The 19,441-nt window shown below is 46.4% G+C and overlaps 1 protein-coding gene across 1 annotated transcript in view; it reads right to left on the bottom strand.

The window, feature by feature from the left end:
* Positions 1-18,708, bottom strand: part of LOC112236477 (Krueppel-like factor 7) — a 66,244-nt gene extending 47,536 nt beyond the window's left edge. The window contains exon 1 of the mRNA XM_042315984.1: positions 18,261-18,708. Within this exon, the coding sequence (XP_042171918.1) occupies positions 18,261-18,362 (102 nt within the window). The 5' untranslated portion in view covers positions 18,363-18,708. The remainder of the gene's footprint in view (positions 1-18,260) is intronic.
* Positions 18,709-19,441: the final 733 nt, after the last annotated feature.

Below are 19,441 nucleotides of genomic sequence, written 5' to 3'. Positions count from 1 at the left end.
CATAGTATGAGTCAGACACTGTAATAATAAACAAGAGACTGGATTTCGGTTTTGTAAGCCTCTATTTGATTGGTTCAGGCTTGGAAGTCTATTTTGTAAGCCGGTGTTTGATTGGTTCAGGCCTGGAAGCCTGTTTTGTAAGCTCGTATTTGATTGGTTCAGGCTTGGCAGGCAGGTCCCATTTAAAACGAAATTAGTGCAGTATAGTATGAAAGGTGAGACTGAAGTTTATCTGATAAGGGCAACAACACATCTGCCACACTGATCATCAACACAGGGGCCCCTCAGGGGTGCGTGCTTAGTCCCCTCCTGTACTCCCTGTTCACCCACGACTGCGTGGCCAAGCACGACTCCAACACCATCATTAAGTTTGCTGACAACACAATAGTAGGCCTGATCGCCGACAGCGATGAGACAGCCTATAGGGAGGAGGTCAGAGACCTGGCAGTGTGGCGCAAGGACAACAACCTCTCCCTTAACGTGAGCAAGACAAAGGAGCCGATTGTGGACTACAGGAAAAGAAGGGCCGAACACACCCACATTAACATCAACAGGGTCGTATGTGGAGCGGGTCGAGAGTTTAAATTTTCTTGGTGTCCACATCACCAACAAACTATCATGGTCCAAACACACCAAGACAGTCATGAAAAGGGCACAACAAAACCTTTTCCCCATCAGGCGACAAAAAATATTTGGCATGGGTCCCCAGATTATATATAGCCTCATTATTGTTATTTTATTTTGTTACATTAGTTCCTTTAGCGAATATATTCTTAACTCTATTTCTTGAACTGCATAGTTGGTTACGGGCTTGTCTGTAAGCGTTTCACGGTAAGGTCTACACCTGTATCTGGCGCATGTGACAAATACTATCTGATTTGATTTTGATTTGATATATCCATTGATACAATCATATAGGTAGAAAAGTCCGTCCCAGAGCCCCATCCAATCTAAACCATCTCAAGACAAAACAACTCTTTCATGGTACAGGGATCTTTTGTTACCCACATTAGTCATGTAGCACACGACCTCATCTCAACCCAAACACAACCTTTCCCCAACTCACCTTTCTACGAGCCATATCTGGGCTAGTATTACCTGTGTTTGTTCACCACTCACCGAGAGAGCCCCATTCACTTTGCACACAGAGATCAGTCACATGTGCTTGAGGGAGTGTTTGAATGAATGCTTCCCATAATGGACTGTGTGCAGAGTTGTGCTTGATGTTGCCTGGTTGGTTGGAGCGATGGGGGACTGTTTGGAAGGAAAACACCGGCCCACAGTCCCTTGGCTGTGGGTTCACTGGTTGCACCAGTTCAGGCTTAAATAATTCCGACTAGTTGCGATTTAAGTGAACACATGGGACCTGCTCTACTGAACCTCATAGACAGAGTGGTCCCAGCAGGCACCTGGGACCTGCTCTACTGAACCTCATAGACAGAGTGGTCCCAGCAGGCACCTGGGACCTGCTCTACTGAACCTCATAGACAGAGTGGTCCCAGCAGACACCTGGGACCTGCTCCACTGAACCTCATAGACAGAGTGGTCCCAGCCGGCTACGACAAGAACACATCATTATACAGTAGGGCATGTAGAAGCATACAGGTAATAATGTACACAGATCACTGCTTTGCTATAGCTCCCTCTCTCATTCACTCTCTCTCACACACACACACACACACCGCCTCCCCCTCCAGACACACAGACACACACACACACCGCCTCCCCCTCCAGACACAAACACACACACACACACACACAGACACACACACACACACACACACACACACACACACACACACACACACACACACACACACACACACACACACACACACACACACACACACACACACACACACACCGCCTCCCCCTCCAGACACATACACACACACAGTCCAAAATTATTGATGGTCTCTCTTATAAAACCCAGTCTGTTCCCTAAGGTATTCCCGGCAACATCACCGGGACTAAAATATCTAGCGACCCAAATAACTTCCCCCTGTTGGAACTGTCTGAGGCGCCCAACGTTACACCGAAGCCATTTGTTTGACTGGGTAATTAATTTCCTCCTTTTTATAACCAAATGTTTATGGCCTATCTAGGCCAAGAGTGTACAGTAGTGGGCCAGGGAGAGGTGGGGGATGCAGTCTATTGTATATTGCCTGGGAGACAGAACATCATAGACATACATTTGCTCTAAAATGGCTGCAGGACAGGAACTGGGGTCACAAGATTACAGTAAATAGGATCAACTGCTTGAATGGGGTCCTCTTTGGCCAAATATAGGCCTTCTATAGGTCTATACTGGTAGTGCAATGAGAGACCTACAGTACTGATCAAAACCAGGCCACTGATGTCAGAGGAAGACTGTGAAGAATGACTTGCCCCAGGATTCATCAAATCACTGGGGGAGAAGATGGTCTCCAGACTAAATAGAGACCATTTGCCTGTTCAGCAGCCTAGCATTAGTGTCTGTAAAACCAGCTACCCTCCTCTCCTTCACTCCCAGCAGAGTTAGCCTGTAGCTGCTATTGTGGTGAACCACAATGTAACTGACCGGGGTTCAAATCTAGGTCTGAACTTAGCCCTCTGAGCTAAAGCCTGGGCATTACTGTCTGTAGTATAGCCGTAGCCTAACCACCACTGATGCACTACAGCTGATGGTGCATATTGTATTCCAGTAGCCGGGTCCAGCCAGCAGCCTGCGTTGCTCTGAGTGAGAGACAGCAGAGGGAGGGAGGGGGGAGGACATTACATCGAGGTCCTGACACACACTGGCTGACTGGAGAGCGGCCAGGTCGTGTTGGAACTGAGGAAATGATTACTCAGAGCATATGGAAATACCGCTGGGTTTGCATATTGGGCCACAGAGCTGAGGACACACAGGAACCTCACACACACACACACACACACACACACACACACACACACACACACACACAGAACCTCACACACACACACACACACACACACACACACACACACACACACACACACACACACACACACACACACACACACACACACACACACACACACACACACACACACACACACACCCTGCTCTTATTGGGCAACTCAAAACCACCACATCTTCAGCATCCTACCTCTTCTCAGTAAAGGAAGCCAAGGTCACTTTACATTCTGAACCTAACCACATGCCTCCATGTTCCCATTGCTGCACTGTTCTCTCATGTGATCAGTCCCGCACTCTCTCATTCATCCCAATCTCCCTCACCATCATCCATGGGTAACTCTATATCCCAATCTCCCTCACCATCATCCATGGGTAACTCTATATCCCAATCTCCCTCATCCATGGGTAACTCTATATCCCAATCTCCCTCATCCATGGGTAACTCTATATCCCAATCTCCCTCACCGTCATCCATGGGTAACTCTATATCCCAATCTCCCTCATCCATGGTTAACTCTATATCCCAATCTCCCTCATCCATGGGTAACTCTATATCCCAATCTCCCTCATCCATGGGTAAATCTATATCCCAATCTCCCTCATCCATGGGTAACTCTATATCCCAATCTCCCACCATCATCCATCATCCCAATCTCCCTCATCCATGGGTAAATCTATATCCCAATCTCCCTCATCCATGGGTAACTCTATATCCCAATCTCCCTCATCCATGGGTAACTCTATATCCCAATCTCCCTCATCCATGGGTAACTCTATATCCCAATCTCCCTCATCCATGGGTAACTCTATATCCCAATCTCCCTCATCCATGGGTAACTCTATATCCCAATCTCCCTCATCCATGGGTAACTCTATATCCCAATCTCCCTCATCCATGGGTAACTCTATATCCCAATCTCCCTCATCCATGGGTAACTCTATATCCCAATCTCCCTCATCCATGGGTAAATCTATATCCCAATCTCCCTCATCCATGGGTAACTCTATATCCCAATCTCCCTCATCCATGGGTAACTCTATATCCCAATCTCCCTCATCCATGGGTAACTCTATATCCCAATCTCCCTCATCCATGGGTAACTCTATATCCCAATCTCCCTCATCCATGGGTAACTCTATATCCCAATCTCCCTCACCATCATCCATGGGTAACTCTATATCCCAATCTCCCCACCGTCATCCATGGTTAACTCTATCATCCATCCATGGGTAACTCTATATCCCAATCTCCCTCATCCATGGGTAACTCTATATCCCAATCTCCCTCATCATCCATCATCCATGGGTAACTCTATATCCCAATCTCCCTCACCATCATCCATGGGTAACTCTATATCCCAATCTCCCTCATCCATGGGTAAATCTATATCCCAATCTCCCTCATCCATGGGTAACTCTATATCCCAATCTCCCTCATCCATGGGTAACTCTATATCCCAATCTCCCTCATCCATGGGTAACTCTATATTCCAATCTCCCTCATCCATGGGTAACTCTATATCCCAATCTCCCTCACCGTCATCCATGGGTAACTCTATATCCCAATCCCCCTCATCCATGGGTAACTCTATATCCCAATCTCCCTCATCCATGGGTAACTCTATATCCCAATCTCCCTCACCATCATCCATGGGTAACTCTATATCCCAATCTCCCTCATCCATGGGTAAATCTATATCCCAATCTCCCTCATCCATGGGTAACTCTATATCCCAATCTCCCTCATACATGGGTAAATCTATATCCCAATCTCCCTCATCCATGGGTAACTCTATATCCCAATCTCCCTCATCCATGGGTAACTCTATATCCCAATCTCCCTCATCCATGGGTAACTCTATATTCCAATCTCCCTCATCCATGGGTAACTCTATATCCCAATCTCCTCACCGTCATCCATGGGTAACTCTATATCCCAATCCCCCTCATCCATGGGTAACTCTATATCCCAATCTCCCTCATCCATGGGTAACTCTATATCCCAATCTCCCTCACCATCATCCATGGGTAACTCTATATCCCAATCTCCCTCATCCATGGGTAAATCTATATCCCAATCTCCCTCATCCATGGGTAACTCTATATCCCAATCTCCCTCATACATGGGTAACTCTATATCCCAATCTCCCTCATCCATGGGTAACTCTATATTCCAATCTCCCTCATCCATGGGTAACTCTATATCCCAATCTCCCTCACCGTCATCCATGGGTAACTCTATATCCCAATCCCCCTCATCCATGGGTAACTCTATATCCCAATCTCCCTCATCCATGGGTAACTCTATATCCCAATCTCCCTCATCCATGGGTAACTCTATATCCCAATCTCCCTCATCCATGGGTAACTCTATATCCCAATCTCCCTCACCGTCATCCATGGGTAACTACCAATATGACAGAGGCTGAACCGTGCCTAAGTCACATGTTCCTGTCTGTAAGGCTTCCCCATTCTGTCTATGGGTGCATCTGAAAGGGCATCCCTTTTCATATCTAGTGCACTACTTATGATCTAAAGTGCACTACTGTTTAACTCTCTCCTTCCACGTCACAGTAAAGGACTCTTTGGCTGTTACTGAATGTCAAACCTTGCTTCCTCTGTCCTTGTTTCCTCCATTCCTCTCCTCTCTTTCAAAGAGCATAGGAGGAGGAGGTCAGAGGGCAGGGTCCTGGGATCCTCTCCTCCAATCCACTTTACCAGAAAGGTGAGGAATGGAATAAACGAGGATGGAGAAAACAGATTTGACATCTCCCTTCTCTAGACCTCGATGTTCTATGGGTAGGTGGGATTATTGTTCCAGACTAAACAAACAAATGATCCTAAGCCTGCCTGGTGCTCGGTGCCGGCTGCTTAGCAACAGGTGTTGCTAGACTAGAGAGATCTGAGGTTGATTTTGTGTTTGGTTGTCAACAGCGGTTGATCACTGATTTGGCATGCTAGGACACCTTCCACTGACGTTTGTCTGGGGTTAAAGGTTATAGAAGAATAGGGCAGACAAGTAAAGTACCATGTATCCTTGGTACACTGTGTTCAGTTGGAACAAAACTCCATGGTCTTAGATAACAACAATGATGAACCTTCTCAGTCTTCCAGTTCCTCACCGATGCTGAGTGTGAGAGACAGACAGGAGAGAGAACGAAACAGAGACAGGCAGTCAGACAGGCAGGAAGACAGACCGAGACCGAGAGAGGATAGAAGAATTGCCAAAATGCCTAATTTTAAGGACATGTCGGAAATGTCTGAGCCCTCTCTCTCGCTCTGGTTGCAATGCCAGGATGAATTGCGACGAGGCATGTCGGATCACTCTAAAGCACTGTAACAGCTTCCCATCTCCACTCAAATGATGTGAAAGTCATTGCCTGGCCATGTGTGAGTCTGGTGTGAGAATAAATGACTGGCTCCCTCTCCCCACTGTTAATCAAATCCCCCCAGGGCAGGGTTGCCAGATATGCTCGACGTGCTCGTCCAGTGCGGAGATGACAGAATCCATACATAAAGATGTGCTTTCCCTCCCCTTTTCTCCTCCTCCTCCTCATCCCCTCTTCCCCCCTCTCCTCTCATCGTCTCTCCAAGAGGGTGCTACTGACGTGACAGTCACTCCTCCGAATGAGACGAGCAAGACAAATGAATGCATCGTCTCCTCCCTCCATCCTCTTCTTTACTTCATCAACACTCCATCTCTCCGTCGCCTCCTTTTCAATGCATCACCCACCCATCACTCGCAATCATCTTCTCGCTTGTTGAATGACGAGCTCACCTCTTGGAGGAGCAGGCAGAGTGCATTGTGGTCCGATCACGTAAAAGATGTGTTCTGAGGTCAGAGGGTGACACAGACAGACACACACACACAAAATGATGATTATGAAATGATTCACAGTGGAGTGCTTGAATGCCAGTTGAATAATGAGGGCTTGCTTTTAGCAACAGCCTTCTAATGCTTGTTTGCATGTCATGTTTCTCCCTGACAGTGCAATAGGAATCTCATTAAGAATCTCCTTGCTGTCAGTCTTTGTATCTGGTCTGAATTGCACTCTGAACTCTATTGTTCAGTGTTAGATACCTTAGATTAACCTGGTGGTCCAGTCTATGTTAGTTTATATACATTATATTAGCCTGGTGGTCCAGTCTGTGTTAGTTTATATACATTATATTAGCCTGGTGGTCCAGTCTGTTAGTTTATATACATTATATTAGCCTGGTGGTCCAGTCTATGTTCGTTTATATACATTATATTAGCCTGGTGGTCCAGTCTATGTTAGTTTATATACATTATATTAGCCTGGTGGTCCAGTCTATGTTAGTTTATATACATTATATTAGCCTGGTGGTCCATTAGCCTGGTGGTCCAGTCTGTTAGTTTATATACATTATATTAGCCTGGTGGTCCAGTCTGTTAGTTTATATACATTATATTAGCCTGGTGGTCCAGTCTGTTAGTTTATATACATTATATTAGCCTGGTGGTCCAGTCATTATATTAGCCTGTTAGTTTATATACATTATAGTCTAGCCCTGGTGGTCCAGTCTGTTAGTTTATATACATTATATTAGCCTGGTGGTCCAGTCTGTGTTAGTTTTATATACATTATATTAGCCTGGTGGTCCAGTCTGTGTTAGTTTATATACATTATATTAGCCTGGTGGTCCAGTCTGTTAGTTTATATACATTATATTAGCCTGGTGGTCCAGTCTGTGTTAGTTTATATACATTATATTAGCCTGGTGGTCCAGTCTGTTAGTTTATATACATTATATTAGCCTGGTGGTCCAGTCTGTGTTAGTTTATATACATTATATTAGCCTGGTGGTCCAGTCTGTGTTAGTTTATATACATTATATTAGCCTGGTGGTCCAGTCTGTTAGTTTATATACATTATATTAGCCTGGTGGTCCAGTCTGTGTTAGTTTATATACATTATATTAGCCTGGTGGTCCAGTCTGTGTTAGTTTATATACATTATATTAGCCTGGTGGTCCAGTCTGTGTTAGTTTATATACATTATATTAGCCTGGTGGTCCAGTCTGTGTTAGTTTATATACATTATATTAGCCTGGTGGTCCAGTCTATGTTAGTTTATATACATTATATTAGCCTGGTGGTCCAGTCTGTTAGTTTATATACATTATATTAGCCTGGTGGTCCAGTCTGTGTTAGGTTTAGCCAGCTCCTCTCTGTCAATTCATTGTCATACCAGTGTATGGTCTGACAACGATACAAGAGTTAGCTGCAGCAAATAGAACAGAATATGACTCTATTAGACTTAGATACAGCAACTAGAATATGACTCTATTAGACTTAGATACAGCAACTAGAATATGACTCTATTAGACTTAGATACAGCAACTAGAATATGACTCTATTAGACTTAGATACAGCAACTAGAATATAACTCTATTAGACTTAGATACAGCAACTAGAATATAACTCTATTAGACTTAGATACAGCAACTAGAATATGACTCTATTAGACTTAGATACAGCAACTAGAATATGACTCTATTAGACTTAGATACAGCAACTAGAATATAACTCTATTAGACTTAGATACAGCAACTAGAATATGACTCTATTAGACTTAGATACAGCAACTAGAATATGACTCTATTAGACTTAGATACAGCAACTAGAATATGACTCTATTAGACTTAGATACAGCAACTAGAATATAACTCTATTAGACTTAGATACAGCAACTAGAATATAACTCTATTAGACTTAGATACAGCAACTAGAATAGAACTTCATTAGTCCATCTGAGATGGAAATTCTTATTTTATTCTGCTCCAGGTCACCAAAGCCTATTTCCTCTTGAATTCTGTCCTCCCGTTTTCTAAGAAATGGCCGCTCAGTCATAAGATAGTGTCTCCTGAGCGCTGAGTAACGCCCTCCTGAGAAATGACGCTCAACCACATGAAGCTCCCTTTCATAAAGCGTGTATCATGAGTGATGTCATCTCAGGACAATCTCTGTCCTCTCCTCCACATGGTGATGATCTATTGGATTCCTGGGACAAAGCTTTGCTCACCAACCTCTTTCTTCTTGCCGATTCCTTTGAGGTGGTTTGATACAATTGCTATTACGTTGCTTCTTTACTTGGAAATGTAGAGATCTGGATCATATTAGATGACGATAGTGATTTATCATACAAGTTACTGCCCGTCTGACAATATTTCAGGGTTTTCTCACTACGAATTGAGAAATGAATGAAAAATTTATGGAAAACTACTTTAATTGAATTGAATGAATCCCTCCATAAGTGAATGGCTGAATTGAAGACTGCTCCTATACCAGTAACCTATCAGCATCAGAACAGAATCCGCAAGGAAACATGGCCATTCTAGAGAGGACTGCAGGCCTGGTGGTGAAGGCAGACATAGAATAAGCTAGAGAGGACTGCAGGCTTGTTGGTGAAGGCAGAAATAGAATAAGCTAGAGAGGACTGCAGGCCTGGTGGTGAAGGCAGAAATAGAATAAGTTAGAGAGGACTGCAGGCCTGGTGGTGAAGGCAGAAATAGAATAAGTTAGAGAGGACTGCAGGCCTGGTGGTGAAGGCAGAAATAAAATAAGTTAGAGAGGACTGCAGGCCTGGTGGTGAAGACAGAAATAGAATAAGCTAGAGAAGACTGCAGGCTTGGTGGTGAAGGCAGAAATAGAATAAGCTAGAGAGGACTGCAGGCCTGGTGGTGAAGGCAGAAATAGAATAAGTTAGAGAGGACTGCAGGCCTGGTGGTGAAGGCAGAAATAGAATAAGTTAGAGAGGACTGCAGGCCTGGTGGTGAAGACAGAAATAGAATAAGCTAGAGAGGACTGCAGGCCTGGTGGTGAAGGCAGAAATAGAATAAGTTAGAGAGGACTGCAGGCCTGGTGGTGAAGGCAGAAATAGAATAAGTTAGAGAGGACTGCAGGCCTGGTGGTGAAGGCAGAAATAGAATAAGCTAGAGAGGACTGCAGGCCTGGTGGTGAAGGCAGAAATAGAATAAGTTAGAGAGGACTGCAGGCCTGGTGGTGAAGAGAAATAGAAATAGAATAAGTTAGAGAGGACTGCAGGCCTGGTGGTGAAGACAGAAATAGAATAAGCTAGAGAGGACTGCAGGCCTGGTGGTGAAGGCAGAAATAGAATAAGCTAGAGAAGACTGCAGGCCTGGTGGTGAAGACAGACATAGAATAAGTTAGAGAGGACTGCAGGCTTGGTGGTGAAGGCAGAAATAGAATAAGCTAGAGAGGACTGCAGGCTTGGTGGTGAAGGCAGAAATAGAATAAGCTAGAGAGGACTGCAGGCCTGGTGGTGAAGGCAGAAATAGAATAAGCTAGAGAGGACTGCAGGCCTGGTGGTGAAGGCAGAAATAGAATAAGTTAGAGAGGACTGCAGGCCTGGTGGTGAAGGCAGAAATAGAATAAGCTAGAGAGGACTGCAGGCCTGGTGGTGAAGGCAGAAATAGAATAAGCTAGAGAGGACTGCAGGCCTGGTGGTGAAGGCAGAAATAGAATAAGCTAGAGAGACTGCAGGCCTGGTGGTGAAGGCAGAAATAGAATAAGCTAGAGAGACTGCAGGCCTGGTGGTGAAGGCAGAAATAGAATAAGCTAGAGAAGACTGCAGGCCTGGTGGTGAAGGCAGAAATAGAATAAGCTAGAGAGGACTGCAGGCCTGGTGGTGAAGGCAGAAATAGAATAAGCTAGAAGACTGCAGGCCTGGTGGTGAAGGCAGAAATAGAATAAGCTAGAGAAGACTGCAGGCTTGGTGGTGAAGGCAGAAATAGAATAAGCTAGAGAGGACTGCAGGCCTGGTGGTGAAGGCAGAAATAGAATAAGCTAGAGAAGACTGCAGGCCTGGTGGTGAAGGCAGAAATAGAATAAGCTAGAGAAGACTGCAGGCCTGGTGGTGAAGGCAGAAATAGAATAAGCTAGAGAAGACTGCAGGCCTGGTGGTGAAGACAGAAATAGAATAAGCTAGAGAAGACTGCAGGCCTGGTGGTGAAGACAGAAATAGAATAAGCTAGAGAGACTGCAGGCCTGGTGGTGAAGGCAGAATAAGCTAGAATAAGCTAGAATAAGAGGACTGCAGGCCTGGTGGTGAAGGCAGAAATAGAATAAGCTAGAGAGGACTGCAGGCCTGGTGGTGAAGGCAGAAATAGAATAAGCTAGAGAAGACTGCAGGCCTGGTGGTGAAGGCAGAAATAGAATAAGCTAGAGAGGACTGCAGGCCTGGTGGTGAAGGCAGAAATAGAATAAGCTAGAGAAGACTGCAGGCCTGGTGGTGAAGGCAGAAATAGAATAAGCTAGAGAGGACTGCAGGCCTGGTGGTGAAGGCAGAAATAGAATAAGCTAGAGAGGACTGCAGGCCTGGTGGTGAAGGCAGAAATAGAATAAGCTAGAGAGGACTGCAGGCCTGGTGGTGAAGGCAGAAATAGAATAAGCTAGAGAAGACTGCAGGCCTGGTGGTGAAGGCAGAAATAGAATAAGCTAGAGAGGACTGCAGGCCTGGTGGTGAAGGCAGAAATAGAATAAGCTAGAGAAGACTGCAGGCCTGGTGGTGAAGGCAGAAATAGAATAAGCTAGATATATCCCGTATCTCCCCATACAGAACATGCACTCACAACACACTGGAGCTTATCAGAAACACAGTCTCAGAGGTCAGGTCCTCATGTCCTTGTCCTTTTTGTGTGTGTGTGTGTGTGTGTGTGTACACGTCCTCTTACACACTAACCAGAGTGCTGCCGTCTGACAATCCCATTGGGAGTTGATTCTTCATTTCATATGAACGAGCTAAGGAGGTGGGAAGGAGGGAGAAAAGGAGGAAGGGAAGGAGAGAGGGAGAGAAGGAGGGAGGGAGGGAAGGAGGAAGGAGGGAGGGAGGGGGAGGGAGGGAGGGGAGGGAGGGAGGGAGGGAGGGAGGGGGAGGGAGGGAGGGAGGGAGGGAGGGAGGGAGGGAGGGAGGGAGGGAGGGAGGGGGAGGGAGGGAGGGAGGGAGGGAGGGTGTAAGTGCTCTCCTCCTCCAGTCGGCATGCTGTGTGAGAAAGCAGCTGGGGCCCTACTGAGGATTACAACACACACACACACACACACACACGCGCACGCACGCACGCAGCCGGCTGGCTGCAGACAGGGTCAGGATAACACAAGAGATACTCCAGAGCAGATTCCCTGGTCAGTCAAAGGGAAAGCCGGTCAGTCAGTCCAGCTCCATGTCTGTCTCTTCATGCTTTCCTTTTTCTCTATCTCTACATCTCTACATCTCTACATCTATCTGCTCCTGCAGGCTTGGCCCAGTGGACTGTGAAATGTGAAACCCTGCAGTAGCAAATGTGCATGCTTGGCACTTCACTCCTCTATCTCACTGTCCTCCTCTCCTCTTCTCTTCTTTTCTCTCCTTTCCTTCTCTCCTCTCCCAGCCTCTTCTTGCCTTTACTCTCTCTCCTCATCTCCTTGCTTCTACTCTCTCTCCTATCCTATCCTCCTCTCTCCTTCTTGCCTGTACTCCCTCTCCTCCTACTCTCTCCTCCTCTCCTCTCCTCTCTCCTTCTTGCCTGGTCTCCCTCTCCTCCTACTCTCTCCTATCCTCCTCTCCTCTCTCCTTCTTGCCTGTACTCCCTCTCCTCCTACTCTCTCCTCCTCTCCAGTCCTCTCCTCCCCTCTTGTCTTCTCTCCTCTCCTCTTCTCGTTTTTCCTCTCCTCCTTTCCCTTCTCTCCTCTTCTTGCCTCTACTCTCTCTCCTTGCTTCTACTCTCTCTCTTCTCCTCTCCTCTCCTAACCTCTCCTCCTCTCCTGTCCTGTTCTCTTCTTGTATCTCCTCTCGTTTCTCCCCTCTCCTCTCCTTCCCTCTCCCTTGTCTCCTCTCCTCTCTGCTTTCTTCTCCTATCCTCGCTCCTCTTTCCTCTCCTCTCCTCTCCTGTTCTTGTTTCTCCTCTCCTGTTCTCGTTTCTCCTCTCCTGTTCTCGTTTCTCCTCTCCTCTCCTCGTTTCTCCTCTCCTCTCCTGTCCTGTCCTCTCCTCTCGTTTCTCCCTTCTCCTCTCCTCTCCTCTCTCCCTCTCTCCTCCTATTCTCTCCTCTCTTCTCCTATCCTCTCCTCCTCTCCTGTCCTCTTCTTGTTTCTCTTCTCCTCTCCTCTCCTCTCTCCCTCTCTCCTCCTATTCTCTCCTCTCTTCTCTTATCCTCTCCTCCTCTCCTGTCCTCTTCTTGTTTCTCCTCTCCTCTCCTCTCCGCTTTCTTCTCCTGTCCTCTTCTTGTTTCTCCTCTCCTCTCCTCTCCGCTTTCTTCTCCTATCCTCGCTCCTCTTTCTTCTACTCTCTCTCTCCTCTCTCTCTCCTCTCCTCTCCTCTCCTGTTCTTGTTTCTCCTCTCCTGTCCTCTCGTTTCTCCTCTCCTCTCCTCTCCTCTCCTCTCTTGTTTCTCCTCTCCTCTCCTCTCCTCTCTCTCTCCTGTTCTCGTTTCTCCTCTCCTGTTCTCGTTTCTCCTCTCCTCTCCTCTCTCTGTTCTTGTTTCTCCTCTCCTCTCCTCCTCTCCTCTCCTGTTCTCGTTTCTCTCTCTCTCTTTCTCCTCTCTTCCTCTCCTCTCCTGTTCTTGTCTCCTCTCCTCTCCTCTTCTCGTTTCTCCTCTCCTCTTCTCTCCTCTCCTCTCCTGTTCTCATTTCTCCTCTCCTCTCCTCTCTCCTCTCCTCTCCTCTCCTCTCCTGTTCTCGTTTCTCCTCTCCTCTCCTCTCCTCTTTCTCCTCTCCTGTTCTCGTTTCTCCTCTCCTCTCCTATTCTCGTTTCTCCTCTCCTCTCCTCTCCTCTGTTCTCATTTCTCCTCTCCTGTCCTGTCCTCTCCTCTCCTCTCCTCTCTCTCTCCTCTCCTCTCCTCTCTCTCTCTCCTCTCTCTGTTCTCTCTCTCCTCTCCTCTCCTCCTCTCCTGTTCTCCTCTCCTCTCCTCTCCTCTCTTCTCTCTCCTTCTCCCTCTCCTCTCCTCCTCTCCTCTCCTCTCCTCTCCCTCTCCTCTCCTCTCCTCTCCTCTCTCTCTCTCTCTCTCCTCTCCTCTCCTCTCCTCTCTTTCTCTCCTCTCCTCTCCTCTCCTCTCCTCTCCTCCTCTCCTCTCCTCTCCTGTTCTCATCTCCTTCCTCTCCTCTCCTCTCCTGTTCTCATTTCTCCTCTCCTCTCCTGTTCTCGTTTCTCCTCTCCTGTTCTCGTTTCTCCTCTCTTCGTTTCTCCTACCCTATCCTCGCTCCACTTTCTTCTACTCTCACTCCCTCTCTCCTCCTATTCTCTCCTCTCTTCTCCCATCCTCTCCTCTCCTGTTCTCTGCTCGTTTCTCCTCTCCTCTCAGCTTTCTTCTACTCTCTCTCCCTCTCTCCTCCTTTTCTCTCCTCTCTTCTTCCCTCCTCTCCTCTCCTGTTCTGTTCTCTTCTCGTTTCTCCTCTCCTCTCCTCTCAGCTTTCTTTCCCTGCCCTCTCCTCTCCTCTCCTCTCCTCTCCTCTCTGCTTTCTTCTCCTATCCTCGCTCCTCTTTCTTCTACTCTCACTCCCTCTCTCCTCCTATTCTCTCCTCTCTTCTCCCATCCTCTCCTCTCCGGTTCTCTGCTCGTTTCTCCTCTCCTCTCAGCTTTCTTCTACTCTCTCTCCCTCTCTCCTCCTTTTCTCTCCTCTCTTCTTCCCTCCTCTCCTCTCCTGTTCTGTTCTCTTCTCGTTTCTCCTCTCCTCTCCTCTCAGCTTTCTTCCCCTGCCCTCTCCTCTCCTCTCCTCTCCTCTCCTCTCCTCTCCTCTCCTCTCCTCTCCTCTCCTCTCTTCTCTCCTCTCCTCTCCTCTCCTCTCCTCTCCTCTCCTCTCTCCTCTCCCTGCCTCTCCTCATCTCCTCATCTCCTCTCTTCGCTCCTCTTGCTCTCTCTCTCCCCCTCTCTCTCCCTCCCTCCTCTCTTTATCATCAACCACCACTGCTACCTGCCAGGTTGCTGGAGATCTCCACACACATGCATGCACACACACACAGCTCCTCTATACATGCTATATCCCTTTCACTCCATTTAGAAACCAAGCACATCTCTGATACAGTAGAGTGATATTCGGCCATGTTGCCTGAGTACTGACTAGACATCCCTTATTGTGAGTGAACCCTGAAGGACAAAGTGAGTGTGTTGGAGGGCAGACAGACTGTGTCTGTAGGTCAATGTCAGCCAGCCCTTGTGTTGTGGCTGTAGTATTACAGTGTAGCCATGAGGTCCATGTGATGTGGCCAGTGATAATTCTACATCTACCAACTGGGTAGACAGGGAATAACAAAACACTCTACAAATTCTATCAAGACAGCTGGTCAGTCAGTCATGTGACAAAATAGGCAATGTGCTCCTAGTCAGGCTATGGTTGGGTGCTGAATCTGTGTATTGTATTGCACACCCTATTCATGTTCTATGGGCGGGCAGTCTCACCTCGTGTAGGCCTAGCAGCTGATGCCATAACCATCTGATTTATGCCCTGTAGACAGGGAGGAGGGAACACCAACACAACGCCAGTGGTGACTAACATGCAGTGCCCTTTAAAACCAAGGTTCTATCACAGCATCACTTAAAGCATCACATGTCTACTGTGGGCCACAGCATTAAGACAACATTGTTCCATGTGCCAGGCAGAGTTTTATGTGTTTTATACAGGCAATATTTCTCCATGGAGGTGGACAATGCCAGTCGCTTGTCCCTGAGTGGCTGCCGTCAGGTAGACAGGTCTGTTATAATGACTTATCTGGTCTGGGGATGTCAACTCCAGACCTTGAGACATTTTTCATTCACTCACACAAACATCTAGGAAATATTGCAAGCATATACATTGTAAGTACAATAGGCTGTGTCTCTAGAGTAGAACATTTTGAAACTACACCAGGCCTATGTCAGATTTACCACTCATTCTACCAGATTTATCAAAGGTTTTATTCCCCTAGGCCAGGATTCTACCAGATTGATGACAGGTTGTATTCTCCAGACCAGGATTCTACCAGATTGATGAGAGGTTTATTCCCCAGGCCAGGATTCTACCAGATTGATGAGAGGTTTTATTCTCCAGGCCAGGATTCTACCAGATTGATGAGAGGTTTTATTCCCCAGGCCAGGATTCTACCAGATTGATGAGAGGTTTTATTCTCCAGGCCAGGATTCTACCAGATTGATGACAGGTTTTATTCTCCAGACCAGGATTCTACCAGATTGATGAGAGGTTTTATTCTCCAGACCAGGATTCTACCAGATTGGTGAGAGGTTTTATTCCCCAGGCCAGGATTCTACCAGATTGGTGAGAGGTTTTATTCTCCAGGCCAGGATTCTACCAGATTGATGAGAGGTTTTATTCTCCAGGCCAGGATTCTACCAGATTGGTGAGAGGTTTTATTCTCCAGGCCAGGATTCTACCAGATTGATGAGAGGTATTATTCCCCCAGGCCAGGATTCTACCAGATTGATGAGAGGTTTTATTCTCCAGGCCAGGATTCTACCAGATTGATGACAGGTTGTATTCTCCAGACCAGGATTCTACCAGATTGATGAGAGGTTTTATTCTCCAGGCCAGGATTCTACCAGATTGATGACAGGTTGTATTCTCCAGACCAGGATTCTACCAGATTGATGAGAGGTATTATTCCCCCAGGCCAGGATTCTACCAGATTGATGAGAGGTTTTATTCTCCAGACCAGGATTCTACCAGATTGATGAGAGGTTTTATTCTCCAGGCCAGGATTCTACCAGATTGATGAGAGGTTTTATTCTCCAGGCCAGGATTCTACCAGATTGATGAGAGGTTTTATTCCCCAGGCCAGGATTCTACCAGATTGATGAGAGGTTTTATTCTCCAGGCCAGGATTCTACCAGATTGATGACAGGTTTTATTCTCCAGGCCAGGATTCTACCAGATTGATGAGAGGTTTTATTCTCCAGGCCAGGATTCTACCAGATTGATGAGAGGTTTTATTCTCCAGGCCAGAGCAGAGCCATGTCAGTAATACAGTAATATGACATTTATCAATGGTTACATCGTCTTTCAAATGACTGCAGTAATATCTGGTGTGTGACTGGACAGTGATCTTGAGTGAAGTCTAGATGTTTGAGTGGCTGACAGCAGGAAGCCAATTAAGAAGGTGACTAGAGAGGGTAAAGCCATGGTCATGGACCACTAGCCTTCATTTACACACAAGAACTCTACTGGCACAAGTAGCCGGCATCAAATGACCACGCACTGCTGTTGTCTGCAGCCCAGCGATGCTGGTGGCGAAAATGATCATCCCAAACTGCTTCCATCAGCGCAGGTGGATTGCATGCTGCATGGAAACCGCGTGCTACTTTAAATGCCTTTACACGCACCGCGTAAAACAAGAAACATCGAGACTTTATGCACATAGAGAAACCTGAACGTGTATATGTTGTCTTTCTTGCATAGTAAGTGCAACAGTTTACTTCCCAGCAGACCAGAGTTGAATAACGCCTGCAGCCCTACGGAGAGTAGAGCAGTACGTTGGTTTCACCATGTGTCCCCCGGCGTGACATTTCACCATAGTTTTTATAAACCCAGGCTCTATGACACAATGTGACTCGGAAACCTCGAGGCTTGACTCCTGGACCATATCATTCCCCCATTATAATCCCGCTCTTCCTATTCCCCATTTCCACAGCATTTTGTAAAAAGACCACGTTCTTATCTCGAACGGCAACCCTATACATCTGCGTTAATACATTATGCATTTGAATGGGGAACCTCCTCGCCTCATGCCGCCGAGGGTTTCAAAACAAGTAATCCGACGGAAGCAGATGTATTATTTATGTACAAAGCACTGGTTTTATTATTCAGAGATCTACATCATCCCTGTCGAAATTATGACCGCTTTTCCCTAATTGCTGTTGACAGCTGGGACCATGCGCACCGGTGAAGGATACATTAGCGGCAGCGAATAACAACCTGCGCTCGGCTCAACACAGAACAGCACTCCGCGGGTATGATCTAATATCATAACACAATCATACTCAGTACAAGTTTACATTGCGACACTGTTAATATTAGACTACATGCTTCAAGTTAATCACACAGGGTAATATTCTTAACAATAGCCTAACAATACATCGTGCAGATTAAATAGCCTAGTATGAAGATTTAATTGCAATAGCGCAGCGGTTTCCTTTCATAGACTCATCTATTTGACAAGTTACTATTACATTTAGGCTATAGTACCTCTCTCTCTGAACTTGTGATGCAAGATATTGGAGGAAAGTTGACGCCTATGTCAGTGATTCGGGCGCACTTCGGTGGCTTTGCCAAACCACCATCAGCAATATAGCTACAGTTAACGATTAATATAGCTAACGATCGAAACTCTATAGTCACCTGCTGCCAGTTCTCCTCCAGCGAAGGCATCGCAGAGAAGTAGCCGGTGTCATGCACGAGCTGGAGTTCCTGAAAAATACCGTGATTCGCCAAAACGTCCATGGTGATGCTCTATGTGCGGAGCGCAGAAAGGAGACTGTTCCACGAAAAAAAAGGAATCCGGCTGCACCTTATCAAATGTCCAAATCCACGTTCATGCCTTTCAGGAAATATAATGCATAGAAAGAAACATAAACAGATCCGAAAGAAGGAAATATATAGTTTCACTATTTACTGGAGACTCTAATGAACGAGTTTAGACTTGGTGATAAACGCAAACTTGCAGCGATGATGGAGGCTCCATGTGTATCCGTGGGATATTGCTAGGTAGTAACCTTGCTCATCCCCACTAGGCTTTTCCCCAGCGCTCCGCTTCCGTAGGAAAATGTTCGGGCAGGATGGTAGTAAGCTACAAGCATCGCAAGATAAACGGGGAGGAGAGTAGCGAGTGGAGGGGCGTGTACATACTGTCAATCAACTTCGTGCGTGGCTATATAAGGTAAATGGCTTTGACGATCCCGCCAAAGGGGCGATTTGACAGGTTAAGGTGTGTAAGAGGAGGAGATATGCAAATCATTGGACCTCAATAGGCTCTCCCTCCCTGTCAGTCAAGCCATATATACGTTTGAAAGGTGAGCTATTTATCCGAGGCTAAATAGATATGGTAATCGGCTCATCTCGGACTGTCTACTAAAATAAGTTAGAGCATAAACGTCTAGTCGTTTTCGTGGGCTCCTCGAATTGACAGGGAAACCAGGCTATATTCGGTTATAGGCCTACACATTAACCATATACTCTACGTGTGACTAAAGTAGTAGACCAAAGAATTTAGAAAGACAAACCCAGACCTTGGAGTTGCTTTGAAGGTACCAGGTCACCCGTGATACAAGTCAGTATTCGACATCCATCCATGTCTGAGGAAGTCCGGAAATGACGTGGAAAAGGCCACTAGGGGCAATTGTGAGAGCTGTTACCTTTTAAGTAGGTTTGGTTTTGTTTGGGTGTTGGGGATGGTGAATGGGGGTGTAAGCATCTGCTACTGTTGCAGAAAGTTGAACCCAGTGATAAAAGTAATTTTTGAGACTTTTGTTTTAAGCCTGTCCCAAACCTTAACCCTTACGTTAACCATATGGAGTTAATGA

The sequence above is a fragment of the Oncorhynchus tshawytscha genome, unplaced genomic scaffold (assembly GCF_018296145.1).
Source record: "Oncorhynchus tshawytscha isolate Ot180627B unplaced genomic scaffold, Otsh_v2.0 Un_contig_7215_pilon_pilon, whole genome shotgun sequence".
NCBI lineage: Eukaryota > Metazoa > Chordata > Actinopteri > Salmoniformes > Salmonidae > Oncorhynchus > Oncorhynchus tshawytscha.
This window is presented reverse-complemented; position numbering and strand designations above follow the sequence as displayed.